Below are 14,796 nucleotides of genomic sequence, written 5' to 3' on the forward strand. Positions count from 1 at the left end.
GGAATGCTTCACCTGTCACCAAGATTGGAGTTTATTCTTTATTGGTAAGTAGTGGGTTTGTGTTAGATTTGAATAAGTGTTGTTACTCGTCCAAAATGGCGAGAAAAATTATTTCTTTTCAAGACTTGTACAAACAAGGATTTACTGGGTATCGGTGGTGGTGGGTCACGACTGGAAGGTGGTGTTGGGTGGTGTCCGGTGGTCATAGAAACCACAATGGAGGTGGTGATTGGGTACAAGAAGAAGACATACAATTTTCATAAGTTAGACAAAATTGTTGTTTACTCCATATGCACACACACACACATGCACACACACACAAAGGCCCATTTGATTATTAATAAAACATTAAATTAAATAGAAAAAATATAAAAATCTATATCAAGAGGGCAATTTAGTCATTTTGATTTTCACAGGGACCATTTTCACATGTAAACTAGTCCAAAAGGACCACCAATCCAAAAAGGTCAGGGTTTGGACTAAAACCCCAAAAAAATACATACCATAGGGACCATTTTTGCAATTTTGTCTTAATTAAATGTGTAGGGACTAAAGGTGAAAATGTTTAATAGTTGAGCATTGGGCAATTCTAGAACCTCACTAAAGAGGAGGAAACGAAATCTAGAGTATCTCTAGGGTTTCCTTGGGCTCTAAGGGTGCCTTGGATTCCCTAAGGAGGAAGTAAAGGGATTACGGTTATCTTGGAGATACATGCCTAATCCAATATCTTTCTAACTTTTGGGGATTTGATACGAAATATAAGTTTGTTTTTCACAAAAACTGGCAACGAAAGACTCTAAAAATAACAAGTTTATTTTTAGCTCATAACAAAACCAAACCATCATGGATCCATTTATAGAGGTTAGAATGAAATAAAAAAACAACCATAGGATGTTTTAGAGATAACCTTTGAAGCCTTTGAACCCACTTGGTTTTGGGGTGTTGATGAAGATAGCATAAATCAAAGAATATGATTTCTCTACAAGTATCCACCATCTAAGGCACTCGGAATGCTAGTTCCTTCTTGTATTCTTAAGTGTCTTAAGTATTTAACTACTTAACTCAAATAAGCATAAAGGAGAAAACTCAAGAAGACTTTAATCACCAAAGTAAATCACCAAACTTCAAAGAGTTGGAGCTTCTTCATACTCACGTTTTTTAGAGAGAAAGAAGGGAAGAAAGAAGACCAAAAACTTAGCAAAAATGCAACCTCGTGCATCTCTTATATAGTCCATGCAAAGTAAGGTCTTTTTATTAAAATACTCTAAAGTATTTCTAGCATTTAGAAGCATGGGAGACAAAGCATGGAGGTTGAAAAGAAACCCCTATATTTTAATATTTTTGGCCATGCCTCTTGAAAAGAGGAGGATTCTTTATTTTTTATAAAATCCAAGTTTATAAAATATAAACTTCATCTTTAGGTAAAAGACAAAAGAATCCAATTAGTCCAAAATATTGTGCATGACTTATTAATTCATACCATATGAAATAATAACTAGTTATACTCTCTTATAATTGTTATTTTCATAAAACAATAATTATTCCCTAATTAAAATACAAGAATCGATATTATTTATTAATAATCACATTAATAATAAATATACAAAATGTGCCAACTTGATAAAGGTGTGACCCTATAGGATCATATATTATTAGCAATATCATAATGACTCTTGGACATATAGATTCAACAATATCCCACTTGCACAAGATTCATTATAGACTGACGTAGACAGTAGCTGATGGCTAGGAATGGGCTACTGCCCCTAACAACATAGGAAGTATGCCATCTCATCAACAGCCAATTCTAGGAGCTCTAATCTACCATTGTTACTAAATTTGTGGTATCAATTATTCCTTTGTCTAATACATCATGTTGAACATGAGATATGGATCGCGATCAATCTCATTTACTGTTCAACTTTTAGTAAGGCCTTAAATGTCTAATTCTCAACGAATAAGAGGGACAAATCCCATCTCGACTACATACGCCCATCAATGTAGTTCATGTCACACCCAACGATGGTCCTTATGACTGCCTTTTACGAAACAACGTTAAACCATGTCAAATCACAACAATTCCTACACTTTAAGTCCCAAATATGTATCTCAGATATAAGAATACAAAGATACAACCTTGATCAAATCATCACTCTTGACTACGATCCATAAAGTGGTTTTGATGCGGGTCAAGTCCAATACTTATTCTCCTAATCAAGTACCTACAAAGTTGGCGGTAGCTCTTGCTATTTTCATCTTCATGAGAATCCACCAATCCACTCATATTAGTCTTACCTCATAGATGCTTCCACAACTATGAGCGACTATGGACATTTAGAATAACCTAGTTATTCAAGGATTTAAACATGCTAATATAGAATACAACAATTATTTAATGAATGTCTCACATCCAATATCTCAACTCATTACAATATATGTTGTCTTTATTGTTCCAATATCCAAATACTAAATTTGAATCAATACATTTACTTATATCGACAAGGCCCTATAGCACCAACTTGACTTTCATGCTTTAGCTAATGATGGAGCTTTGTTAAGTAGATTTGAAAAACTTGATCTGTGTAAAATGACCGTCATTGGGTATCCATTCTTACCTACCGCTCTCTTGTATGGTCGAGGGTCGTTAGCCGAACAGGTTCGATAGGACAATTAATCCTCATTAAAAGTATAATGATAAAGTAACTAAACCATTTTCTAAAATCCCAATCTTAGTTACTTTAGGAAAAATGTGAATTTGATGCTAACCATTGAAATTGCACATTGCAGCTTATTGGTCGTTACTGGAGCATGTGTGGTTAACCAGCACAGTAATATGGAACTGATATTGTTGGCAATAGGTGTCTCATAAATTATCTTTGAATTAATGGAGTGTGTGTGGTTAACCAGCACATTAATTTCAGATGATAAATGACATCGAGAGTACCAACCTAATTTACATGGTTATTCACATCTCGTTTGTGATCCTCGGCATCCCAGTCACAAAGTGAGAGCGTAATCAGGATTAAACATGTCATTTAATATTTCAATGAATCTCAAAAGATCTAGAAGTTTCATAATATTGAAATTGGTAAATGCTTTACCTACCTAAAATAGATCAAAATTTGATTATGGCATCCATCTTTAGAATTCGAATCGAAAATATGGATCCTAGCCTTAATTTAAATTTTGGGTTAATAATTAAGAATTAAAATCAACTAAATTGAATTCTCTTTTCTCCTTATATAAATGTCAAGTTCATACAACAATGGTCTTCCTCGTTCTTCTGGAAATGTTTTTCCTTTTATATCTTAAAATGATCTTCCACATGTTGATCACGGTGAAAGAATTATCCCTTCTTCAAGCAATGGTGGAATTGGAAATCATGCTTCTCCAACTCTTCCTACACCTCCTCCAGTGACTCTCCCTAAGTCATGTCTTCTTCAAGTTGAAAAGTACGAAACTACTCAAACCCTATTGGCATGTAAACATCAAGATGGAAAGTTTGTATGTGTGCATGTTCTGAAAAAGAAATCACACATTGACAGATTAGGGATGTTGAGTGTCATTTTCCCAAGGGAGTTGGCCATTGACTTGGTTCTAGTTTCGCTTCCTGAATCATATAGTCAGTTCATTAAAGACTACTAAATGAGGGACCACGAGTGACCCTAATTGATCTAACATATATGTTGATTATTGCAAAAGCATAAATGCTTAAGAGCACAAGTCAAGAAAAAATGTTTGAAGGATCTATCTCCAAAATTTTCGTGGACATTGACAATGGCAACATTAGTAATCCAGAAAAGGTTTCTCTTCCCAATGGAAAGGGATCGGCCAAGGTCAAACCATTTGACCATATGGTAAAGAGAGAGGCTAGTTCTAAGATAGTCATATGTGCTATTCCTGAAAGGTCCATATGTTTCTATTGCAAATTGAAGGGGCAATGGATGCAAAGTTTCCCTATCTACCTCAAAGATCTTAAAGATAGTAAAGTCAAATTGTGTGACTCTACATCAGGTACATCCACTATCCAACTCTATTAAGTTCATATTTATATATTCTTAATAGATGATGTGATAGTCACATTTTGATGTTTTATATGATCTAAGAGAAAGAAGGAAGCTTAAGAAGTGTGTGTTGAATCTGATCGTGAGAGATGGATTTCGATCGCATGGTTCGATTATCAAATTTTAGATGTTACTGCTTAGGAGATATGACAGATTAATAGATTGTGTAAGAAATGTCTGTACATAGTTTTCACTTTATGCATTGTAAGGACAAATTTTTCCGCTTATTATCAATAAAAGTAGATTTTGATTTATTTACTTTATGTTTCCTTACAATGGCATTTATGAAAATTGGTGGTTACATTTCTAGAAATATTAAAAATGGATTTGATTCTTAGTTATGTCATTTTTGGAAATGGCATAATCAAACAAGTGAAAAGGAATTCTCATCACCCAAGTTTCAATTGGATAGAAACTTGAAGTCATACAATCTAAATTGTTTGATGTATGAGAATCTTGATCGTTGGAAGATCATGACTAATTCGTTGATCACATGTTATATGAGTCAAGTGAAGGACTAAAGGATCTAGTACACATTGATGTGGACTATTCAGATCCACCATAAAGGATGATAACTTTATTCGTCATGATTTGCTAATGCTTTTAGTAAATATGGTTGTGTTTATAAGATTAATCATAATTCTAACTTTATGAAAAGTTTTAAAGAGTAATGGAACGAATAAGAATAATCTATTATGCAGATATATAAAGGTTTATCTAATTTGAAAGGATATAAGAGTACTTTAGTATCATATTTTATGATCATCTTAATGATTATGGAACCATATCACAAAAAGATCCTCGAATAACATCTTAGTGCAATTGTTTAACTAAGAAGAGGAATAAGATATTGTTGAAATGGTTCGATCAAGAGATGAATCATACTTCATTTCCAATCAAGTTTTAGACTCATACTCTAGTCACTACAAATCGTATCTTGAAGCTTATTCTATACTAATTAGGTTTATAACACCTCATGAAATGTGGAATTGGTAGTTGTGTTGATTTAGTTGAAACAAAACAAAAACTAAGACCAATTACATGAAGTGTTTTCTTGTCGAGAATCTACACTAACTTTTGAATATTTGTTTTTGCTTGTCAAGGATTGTTCCTTGAGAAAGAAACTTGTCACAACTATGAATTTGAAGCCTTGTAAACATTTAACAATGATAACAAATGCAAACCAACAATGGGAAAACAAGTAAGATTCTTATTCATTAACAACAAAATTTCAATCAAACACTTCATACATGCACTGCAACTAGCCAACCAACAATTGGAAACCTTAGAAATCCTTGTTTAAGTCCACTTTGGACTAGGATTTCCTTATTGAGCACAATAGACCAATAAACTTCCAATTGGACTATCTTGGGCTTAGAACTCTTGAATGAGCTCTAATTGGACCCACTTTCATTTATTTTAATATATTGGGCCATATTGGGCCTAGAATGAAACAAAATATTTAAATGAACCTCAATGGGCCATAACTAGCCTAATTTAGCCCTAATAGGTCATAAAAATCACACTTATATTTATTAGGACCAAAAATCACTCAACATAACCATGAAATCGGGCTTAAGCCTTTAAGGCCCAAAAAAACTCTCTCTTCCCTCTCCATTCTCGGCCCAAGCCCAAAGAAAAGGAACAGTTGACCTTTGTGCCACCTCATCTTTATTTGTTGGGTCTCCATGAATGCAACCCATATTTCCAAGAAAATATCTTATCAATGTCTCTCTCTTCTTCTCCCTCTCTCCCTCTCAGCCGAAACCCAAGCACACACACACACTTCACTCAAAAATATCTCAAAGAAACTCTCTTCATTTCTCTCCAAAATTTTCGAGATCTAGGGAGTCTTCAAGGAAATTATCCCACAAATTCTTCATCTAAGGTAAGATCATGCATGGATCTATGATCTAGATTCTTTGTTTTATTAAAAATCTCTTCGTAACCCATGCAAAAATCATGATCACTCTCTTAGAAACCCTATATGTTCGAGATCAACAAAGGAGTGCTTGCTAGGGCCAAAAGTAACATCAAACTTCTTCCAATCTTCTTCAAAACCGAAATCACAACTCAAGGTGAGTTTCATACCCCTTCCTTTTCGGTTTTTATGAGTTTTATGGGGGAGAATACAAGAAAATGTGTAAATGTATGATATGTGTGATTTGATGCATGTAGGTTGGTGATATCATGTGTTTTGTGTTGATTATGCTATCAAAAAGGGTGTAAAAACCGTGATCTAAGGCATGAGAAAAGAAATAAACATAACTTAAGCTATTATACACTAATCATGTCAAGAAAAATAGTTTATAAGGTTAAGATGAACATATCCTAACATAAAACACATTCTAGGACTTAAATTGTCAAAAATACAAAACTTAGGGTACAAACCGACAAATTATAGTTTCTGGAGGTTCAAAAGGGTCCAAACAGTTTCTATAATAATTTTTCTGAACAACATTTTTGAGGGACTTAAAATGTAAATTTTGAACTTAATGGGCTAGATTTGGGCTTTTCGGCCCAATAAGCCTCAAAATGCGAAATTTACAAGTTTGAGGGGCTGGAAATGTAACTCTCTGTAAAACAGGGGATTTGAAGTGTATTAAAACTATTTCAAAGGTCAAAAATGCTTTTCAAATTCAAAAAGGATCAAAAATGTAAAAGTTTCCTATTTTGGGCCAAAACTGTAAAAGTCGCGAAACTGGGGATTTTAACCGAGAAAACATCATTCTGGAAGGGCTAAAGCTATTTACAAAATAAATTTTGGTTTAAAAATGTCTTTTCAACAAGTTTATGATACAAAAGTGTCAAAAAAATGTTTTAAGGACTAAAAATGAAATTCTTTTATATAAAGGACTAAAAGTGTTATTTTTATAAAAGAAAGGTTATGAAAAGGTAAAAATCTTACTTTTAAAAAAATTAATTCCTTAAGACAAAATACAAGATCCACGACTACCAACGAAACAGAAAAACAAATACACTCTCAACAACAAATATCGTTACAAAACGAATTGATTCGGTCTCGAATCAATAACAAAACAAAAATCAATAACCCAAGTAATTCGTTAAACACGCGATAACTATGATGAGTCAACATACAAACTTTGGGCTTGAAAGTTTCAAATCGTGCTTGTTGGGCTTTGCTAGCCCAATAACATGATCTTTGGACCCGAAGGGAACGCGCTTACGTGTTAATGGGCCTCCTATGACCCAATTCCATGTAAAAGGACTTTCAATAGCTCTATTGTGCTATTGGGCCCTAGTGGTCCATTAGTACTGCTAGTGAGGTCGAGAAGTCAAATGTGAGCTGGGCCAAGTGTCTTTCGCATTCCCGATACCCCAGAATAACTCATGGAAGTAAGAGAGGGCTTCGTACCCTCCTTTCTCCTCGGTTGACCGGCTTATGAGAATTCAAGTAAACAGGTTCGTAGCGTTAATCAAGAGAAGTTAGGGTGGTTGGATTATGTGAGTAGTACGGACGACGCCTTAAGGATCGTTCATAACCTGTAGTTATAAACTAGTCATTTTCATTAATGCGTGATTGTAACAACTCACAAACCCTAATTAACCCAATGTCACATGGGTAATCAAAAACATTCGTCGTATCGGTATAACAATAAACAAGTCATGTAATTTACGTATTGGGAAAACATCGGGTTTTCCCGGGAAGTTCAACATTTTCACCTATGTGTTGTATACAAAGTTCAACAACTATACATGTTTTCAAAATCGACAAGCATATTTACGGATCTTCACACTTTTTATAAACAAATACTCTTTTCAGAAAATATCGGATTTTCTGGGTTTTTCAAACTTCACAAAAATCATTTTTCCATAACATTACTTATGAACTCACCAACATTTCATATGTTGAGGTTTTCCCAAAATAACTTGTATTCTCAGGTAACAAGTAAGCCGAAGAATAAGTATCAGGAAATGTCATGGTGTTTTGCTTTAATTATCTATCAGACAGTTTATGTTATGGAATTGTAATGTCTAAGACAATGTACCGAATGTAAACAATATCAGTTGTAATATTCCAATGCATGGTGTTGAATTATGTTATGATTCATGTATATTCATTGTGATGGTATTCAATTCTGGTCACAAGAGCCCTCGGACGTTTCCGCCGTCCGGTTCGGGGGTGTGACAAAACTTATATGTCAAGAAGTCAGTATGATTCTTATTGGTCTTGAAGAGTTTCAAGAGTCAATAAATAATAAACCTTTTAGTTCTCACTAGCACACGACATGAGGTTGATAACCTATCGTGTTCGGTTAACACATTCTTATTTCTATGCACCTTCCAGTTGAGTTGGCAATACATGTGAGTTCTATGGTTCTCATTTGACAAGGCAGAGCATGTTGGTCAGTGATAATACATTAGTCAATGGAAGTGAGCTGCTTAAACAACATGGAAGCACTAGTAGGCCCTTGAGCTACCAGAATGCAAGAAATTAAGAATGAGCAAAGTCCGATCCATGAAAGAAAAAACTAAATTTGATTTTGGTTTTGTCCTCAACCTTATCTTATGATTGTAGTTTGGAATTGATAAATTCACATGGATAGGAACACACACACCATAAAATCTAAGTGGTAAAAGGTTTCGCTCTAATTCATGAAGATGATTATGAGGATATACGTTCGCCGGTAGATTTTAAATCTGAGTAATATAATTATGGTTAGCACTTGTGATAATTGCATTCTCTAAATTCGCATATGATTACGACATCCCTTTTCATAGTTCAAATTGTGAGAAATGGCAAGAAATAGTTTGAACGTTCAGGACTTGTAGCTATAAGTTCTAAAAAGGTTTTAAACACACACATATGCTACTAGTGATGGTATATGAGCCTGAGAAGTCTAGATGAAGACTTATCAAAGCATCAGGAATCGACGCTTTAGTAAGAAAGTCAAAAGGTATTGATTTAGAGAAGTCCGGTTGATTTCTAGATACGTGTCAAAGCAAGTGGGAGCATAATTGTTATGCTAAGCGTTGCTAGTTGGCAATACTAATTATAGGAAACTAAGATTTCAAAATTTGCAAATTATAATGTCTGGGAATTGTTTAGCTACAGAAAGATTTAGGGGAGAGGGTACTCATACTTCATTTCAAATCTAAAAGTTTAGATTGAAGTTTTAAAGGAACTTAGTCTTGTACATATATGAATGTCGTGTTGAAATGATTCAACATAAGAAATTCGATATATGAAAATATTATAGCAAGAGATTGATCAGACATCAGGTCTCTATGTAAGACATTATATGTCGAGTCTCATATGCTTCGGATATAGGATCGTTTACATATGTTATAATATTCACTTGTTTTGATTATATGCCTTGCATATTGAGAATGAAAAAGGACTAGAACGTGGTGTGACTAAAGTTGTTAAATAATTGTCAAGGACACTCTGAGGTTTACTGAAGATTGGTTGCTTTTGGACAGTTGGAAGTATAGTATTAATTTGGACGGACCATATTAACATAATTCTGAATGGAGCTGACTTTTGTTCAAAATTGACGGTCATATGGGAAAATGGAAAGGTTTCCATAATATGAGTTGATCTACATGTGAGTTATGAATTTTAATGCAAGGAAGGTGCTCAAGGAGTGTGCCTTGAATTTGAGACTTCGTTACCATGGAATTGTTTTAAGTAACAAAGTTTTAATGGAATATTTTGTAATATCATTGGCAAAGTCTTTGTGACTTTAAAGCCTTGACATTACAAAAGATAATTGCATGAAAGGTTTAACTCTAACTCATCTAGTAGTAACAAGAAATTGAAATTGTGAAATGAGTATCATTGGAATAATATCCAATCGATCTATTCACAAAGGAAGGACCACAGAGAGACATAGTATGCATGTTTATAATATGACATGCCTGGTGTTTAATTCAAATGTTTAGTTGATTAATCAAAACAGTATACAATGAATAAAGTCGAATTAATATGGTGATTAAATAATAAGAAGTTTATTTATATTCAATAGTTTTGAGACCATAATTAATTAGGTTATCATTGTGTTTCATTTCACATGTTTTACTTCCCAAATAATTGGATTATTCAAACATCCACGGTCGCTCGTACTTTTGGAAGTAAGTAGCGAATTAAGACTGTCATGAATTGAATTGTAGATTGTTTATGGGGATTAGACATAACAATGGTTTTGTTGCAATGTTCATGAGTACTTGAAAATGGGGATTTTAAGTATTGGATAAACCTACGCTCGGAGAATTACTTTATGGATTTTATCATGAGTAATTTTGAGACGATAATATCTTATATTCTTGAAATTGAGATATATGAGTTGTTGTTTTACGAGTCAGCTGTGCACTGATAATACGTCAACGCACCAGTAACTTGCTGTTATAAAACGTATTGTTGTGCGTGATTTGATGAGTAAATTGTACAAGCATATAAGTCGAAAGTTTATCCGTTCCTTTTGCCCTAACGGGAAAAGCGATATCTTTGGGGCCCTTGATGATTTGATGATGACATCTAAAGCGATTGTGCCAAGCCTGGACTGAATTGATGTGTTCAAATAGTTGTCTGATTTCAGTCGTCATAAATCAGAAATCGGGAAACAAATCTTGGACAGAGAGATTGATTATAATCCATGTCTCATGTTCATATGATATCTTGTATAATGGATGAATGTTTGATCACTTATCTTAGGACATGTCACTGACCGGGTCAGAGTTCGACAACGGCTTTTGGTAGCTACAATTTGGTAGTTATATTGATAGTTATAGTTATTACACTTATCCAAGTGGGAGACTGTTGGATTAGGTGTCTAAACTCATAACTATAATTGGTATATACTTGAATTGATAGTAGCACAGTCCTTTTGCGTTGCCTTCAAACCCGACAATTGAATATGATGACTGTAAGAGAGAGAAGAATGATTTATTAATTTATTACTCGGTTAATAAATTAATTAGAAATCAAAATAATTTATTAATGCATTATGGAAATAATATATTAATTAGAAATCATATTGTTTAATTAATATTTAATCAAAAATTAATTTGGAATTATTTTTGGGCTTAAAGGAATTAATTAAATGTGCAGAGACTAAAGGTGACAATGTTCAATAGTTGAGCATTAGGCAGTTCTAGAACCTCTCTAAAAAGGAGGGAAACGAAATCTAGAGTATCTCTAGGGTTTCCATGGGCTCTAAGGGTGCCTTGGATTTTTTTAAGGAGGAAGTAAAGGGATTATGGTTATCTTAGAGATACCTGTCTAATCCAATACCTTCCTAACACCTATATAAACTCTCCTTATGGTAGAATTTCGGATAAGACTTCTTTCTAATTGCCTTGAACAGAATTTCGGATAAGACTTCTTTCTAATCACCATCGGTCTTTGTTTACAAAGACTTTAAAAAACAAACAATTTTTTATAAAGACTAAAGATATGGAAAAAGATTTTTTGTCCATATTTTATTCCGTCGACATGGAAAAATACCGAATACATTTTACTTTTTCGAAAACAAACATCACCTAAATCTAAATGTTACACAAAGTCACAAACTATCATTTATATTCTATCTATTTTATCATTTATATTTTGAGATAACCCGCATAACTGTATCATGCATTCCACGATAATTTTGAAGTTGAATCTTATATTTGTCAGTCATATTTAGCTTGTTTTCCAAACGTTTGTATGTTGTTATGTTTGGCTAAAACAAAAGATTGCTTATAGGTTATTTTTTTTTAAAGTTTCTCTAACTAGTGTTTCAACAAAATTATGAAGTTTTTTATATAAAAAAAGTCCCTCAAATACTAATTTTATTAAAAAAAAAACTCATCGTCCAATTATTCCCTAAGCTCACCATTCTCTCCTTTCAACCATGCCCCGATAGATCTTTAAACACCGTCGATTTATCGTAATAGATATACTCCCAATCCATTTCACAAACAAGGGTGAGTACATAAAGTCGAATATAAGAACACTGTTCTATTTCTATTACTTCAGAAGTAGGTATATTATCTCAACCAATTGTCAGATTCTTTGTTTGTCCGTTATAACTACAAATTGTTAGTAGGAGATTGATATTAGTTTTTATTTGGTTATGGTTTTTTCTCAATGAGAACATAACATGTTCTTATATTCAACTTTATGTACTCACCCTCGTTTATGAGATGGATTTGGAGGAGATCTATTATAATAAACCGCTTGTTTATCAATAAATCGTGATCTATTTATTTGTTGTTTGATTTTAATGTATTTTGCAAAAATCAATTCCACTAACCACATGGAGTTGTAATATTTTTCTTACCAACATTCGAAAATCATACCATGAGATGCCAAACATAGCCTAAGTACGTACTTTACAACACAATTCATTATATTCAATAATTACAAACCAAATATTTAATTATTAACACAATAGTAATAACATGTCTACCAAACTACATGCGTCTTATTTACGATACACTTGATATATTTTTACAAGCATGGAACATGAAACCATCAATGTGACATCTCAAATAACAATTGGCCCAACCATTACCAACTCATCGAAGGTGATGCCTATTGAAAATAAAATCGAATAAGAAAAAAAAATTAAAAATAACCAGGAGAGGAATAAATCATGGTCAAATTGCAGGGAAATAGCAACGTACTGATACTTACATATTTTTACACATTATAGCATGGTAGTTACAATTTTTTTTTCCAATTATGGCAATGTGTAAACCTATAGCAATGTACTTACAATTACCTACCTATAATAGCAACATGCTTACATTATTTACGGATAATACCAATATGTTAATTTAAACTCGTAGGCATTTTACAAGTTTCAAGTTATAAATTGCTATTATGGGTAAAGAAATTTAAGCAATGTTGCTATAAAAGGTATGTTGCTATTTTCTGCAATTTGCATGTAAAATGAAGATAACCTTAAGGTTTCTTTAGTTCCTCGACGTATTTTGCAACGGATAGTTGGAAGGCCTAAGCGCTGATGAGCCTCATAGCGATGACATCCAGAAAATCCTGTTCAGAGCTTCTTTAGTTACTTTATCATTATTAGATTTGAAAGATTTCCCTTAAACCATGTATCATATGAAACTTTGCAATTCTTGTAGGATAAATGGAGAGTTTGTATTAAATCCGTTTTTCAAATATAAATCTACATTCATTGTTCCTTACCATAATAAGCTCCATCAACCTCAAGCACATCAATCTGCATGTATTACAAGAAATGTTTACTAATCCCAATCACATAAATAGGCTCAAAGAACCTCATAACAGAAAAATAAATAAATATTAACACAGAGAAAGGAAGACTAGAAAATGTTAGCAAGACCTACTAACATAATTTATTTATAAATATATAAAATACACAAGTGCTTGCAGGTAAAAAGGAGTTATGATATAGAAAACACAATGGAAAAAAGAAGAAGCTTAAGTCCTCCCTAATGTAAAATACAAAAAAAAAATACTATTATACTCTGATTAAGTTCTAAAAAACCATAAACCCTATAGAACTACAATTAATGCAGGGAAATATACATAGAAGCTTCCTAAAAATGCTTATTTAAGAGAAGCTAAGAGAATCAGAAATCTTTAAAATTTACTCACATATGAAACATTCTAGTTCAAAATTTCGTTTTTACCATTGTACTTCTATAAGTATGATAAACTTGTTCAATGGGACAAAACCAAACAAGCTTTTTTTTGGGCTATTTTCAAGATGAGAGATCGAATAAGAGTTCTGTTCCACCTTTTTGGGATGATTTTTGTCTCATTGATATTAGTTCAAGACATGCCAAACACAGTAAAAGATCATTTGTTTGTTCTGTTATGCATGACATAACAAAAGGAACTTCTTTTTTCCTTCTTTATCTTGTGGGGTGTAAGAAAACGAGCAATATCAATGATTCCCGAAAGGGATATATGCTTACTTCTAGGTTAGCATCATAGCATGTATCTGGTTTAATTAAAATCAGATTAAGTGCAAAAAATTAAACGACAAAAAGGAGAAGAAAGCTAGTTCACTGTAAACCCTAGATGGAGATGAAGAAAATTGAATGGAAATGAGAGCTTACGGGTACTTGAAGACCAATTTGGGCAATACTATCCATGAGTTCTTGCACCTTCTGTGGATCATTAGCTCTTGTACGCATTAAAGGTCTCCGAATTTGATTAAGGGGAAGCTCAATAATGACTGGACCTCCTTTCCCCGATTGAGATACTTGATTACTTGAAGTTGGAAGAGACCCTGAAAGAAAGAACACAACTTCAGGATGAGGTTGTAAGCCATATATGATATGAGGAAGTTGTGTTTGTGTGTGTACTATGTACAGAAAAATCACAAACCATTGGAGGAAGAGGAAGCGAAAACACTGGGGTTTCTCAAGGTGTTGAGAAGAAAGCTAGCCATCTGATTTTTGGTTTGCTTTGGCTTTGTGAGGTCCGCGTATAAAGATTAGATTAGAGTGTTTTTTTTTTTTTTTTTTTTCGAGGCAAAATGTGTGCAGTGTTTGAATCATATTTGTAAATATTTGTAGTAGAAGAGGTGGATCAAATGTCTTCAGTCTGAAAAAAAAAGACTGTTTATTTTTTAATATCTGCGAGCTACTAAAATAAACTGAAATCTAAATAAATTAATTTTTTTAAATTTTAAAGTGATTTTTTAATATTTTTATGACTTTGTTATAAATAATTAACGAATCTAGATCAACTTTTATGTATTATTGTATAAAACATAAAAATAAAAAT

The 14,796-nt window shown here is 33.0% G+C and overlaps 1 protein-coding gene across 1 annotated transcript; it reads right to left on the minus strand.

The window, feature by feature from the left end:
* Window positions 1–12,397: 12,397 nt before the first annotated feature.
* LOC111882054 (sulfiredoxin, chloroplastic/mitochondrial) lies at window positions 12,398–14,543 on the minus strand. Its single transcript, XM_023878425.3, has 5 exons — window positions 14,395–14,543; window positions 14,124–14,296; window positions 13,225–13,258; window positions 12,975–13,068; window positions 12,398–12,603 (listed from the first exon to the last, which is right to left on the minus strand). The coding sequence occupies exons 1-5, from the start codon at window positions 14,456–14,458 to the stop codon at window positions 12,588–12,590; spliced, it is 381 nt and encodes a 126-aa protein (XP_023734193.1). The 5' UTR covers window positions 14,459–14,543; the 3' UTR covers window positions 12,398–12,587.
* Between the last annotated feature and the right edge of the window lie 253 nt (window positions 14,544–14,796).

This window comes from Lactuca sativa, chromosome 3 (genome assembly GCF_002870075.4).
Source record: "Lactuca sativa cultivar Salinas chromosome 3, Lsat_Salinas_v11, whole genome shotgun sequence".
NCBI lineage: Eukaryota > Viridiplantae > Streptophyta > Magnoliopsida > Asterales > Asteraceae > Lactuca > Lactuca sativa.

What these genes read in the sequence shown, in the direction of transcription:
- LOC111882054 (XM_023878425.3), bottom strand. Translation starts at nt 14,458, where the DNA reads ATGGCTAGCTTTCTTCTCAACACCTTGAGAAACCCCAGTGTTTTCGCT. An exon ending in CGCTTCCTCTTCCTCCAATG is followed by an intron (nt 14,297 to 14,394) that starts GTTTGTGATTTT and finishes TCTTTCTTTCAG; the next exon opens with GGTCTCTTCCAACTTCAAGT. An exon ending in AAATTGGTCTTCAAGTACCC is followed by an intron (nt 13,259 to 14,123) that starts GTAAGCTCTCAT and finishes TAATACATGCAG; the next exon opens with ATTGATGTGCTTGAGGTTGA.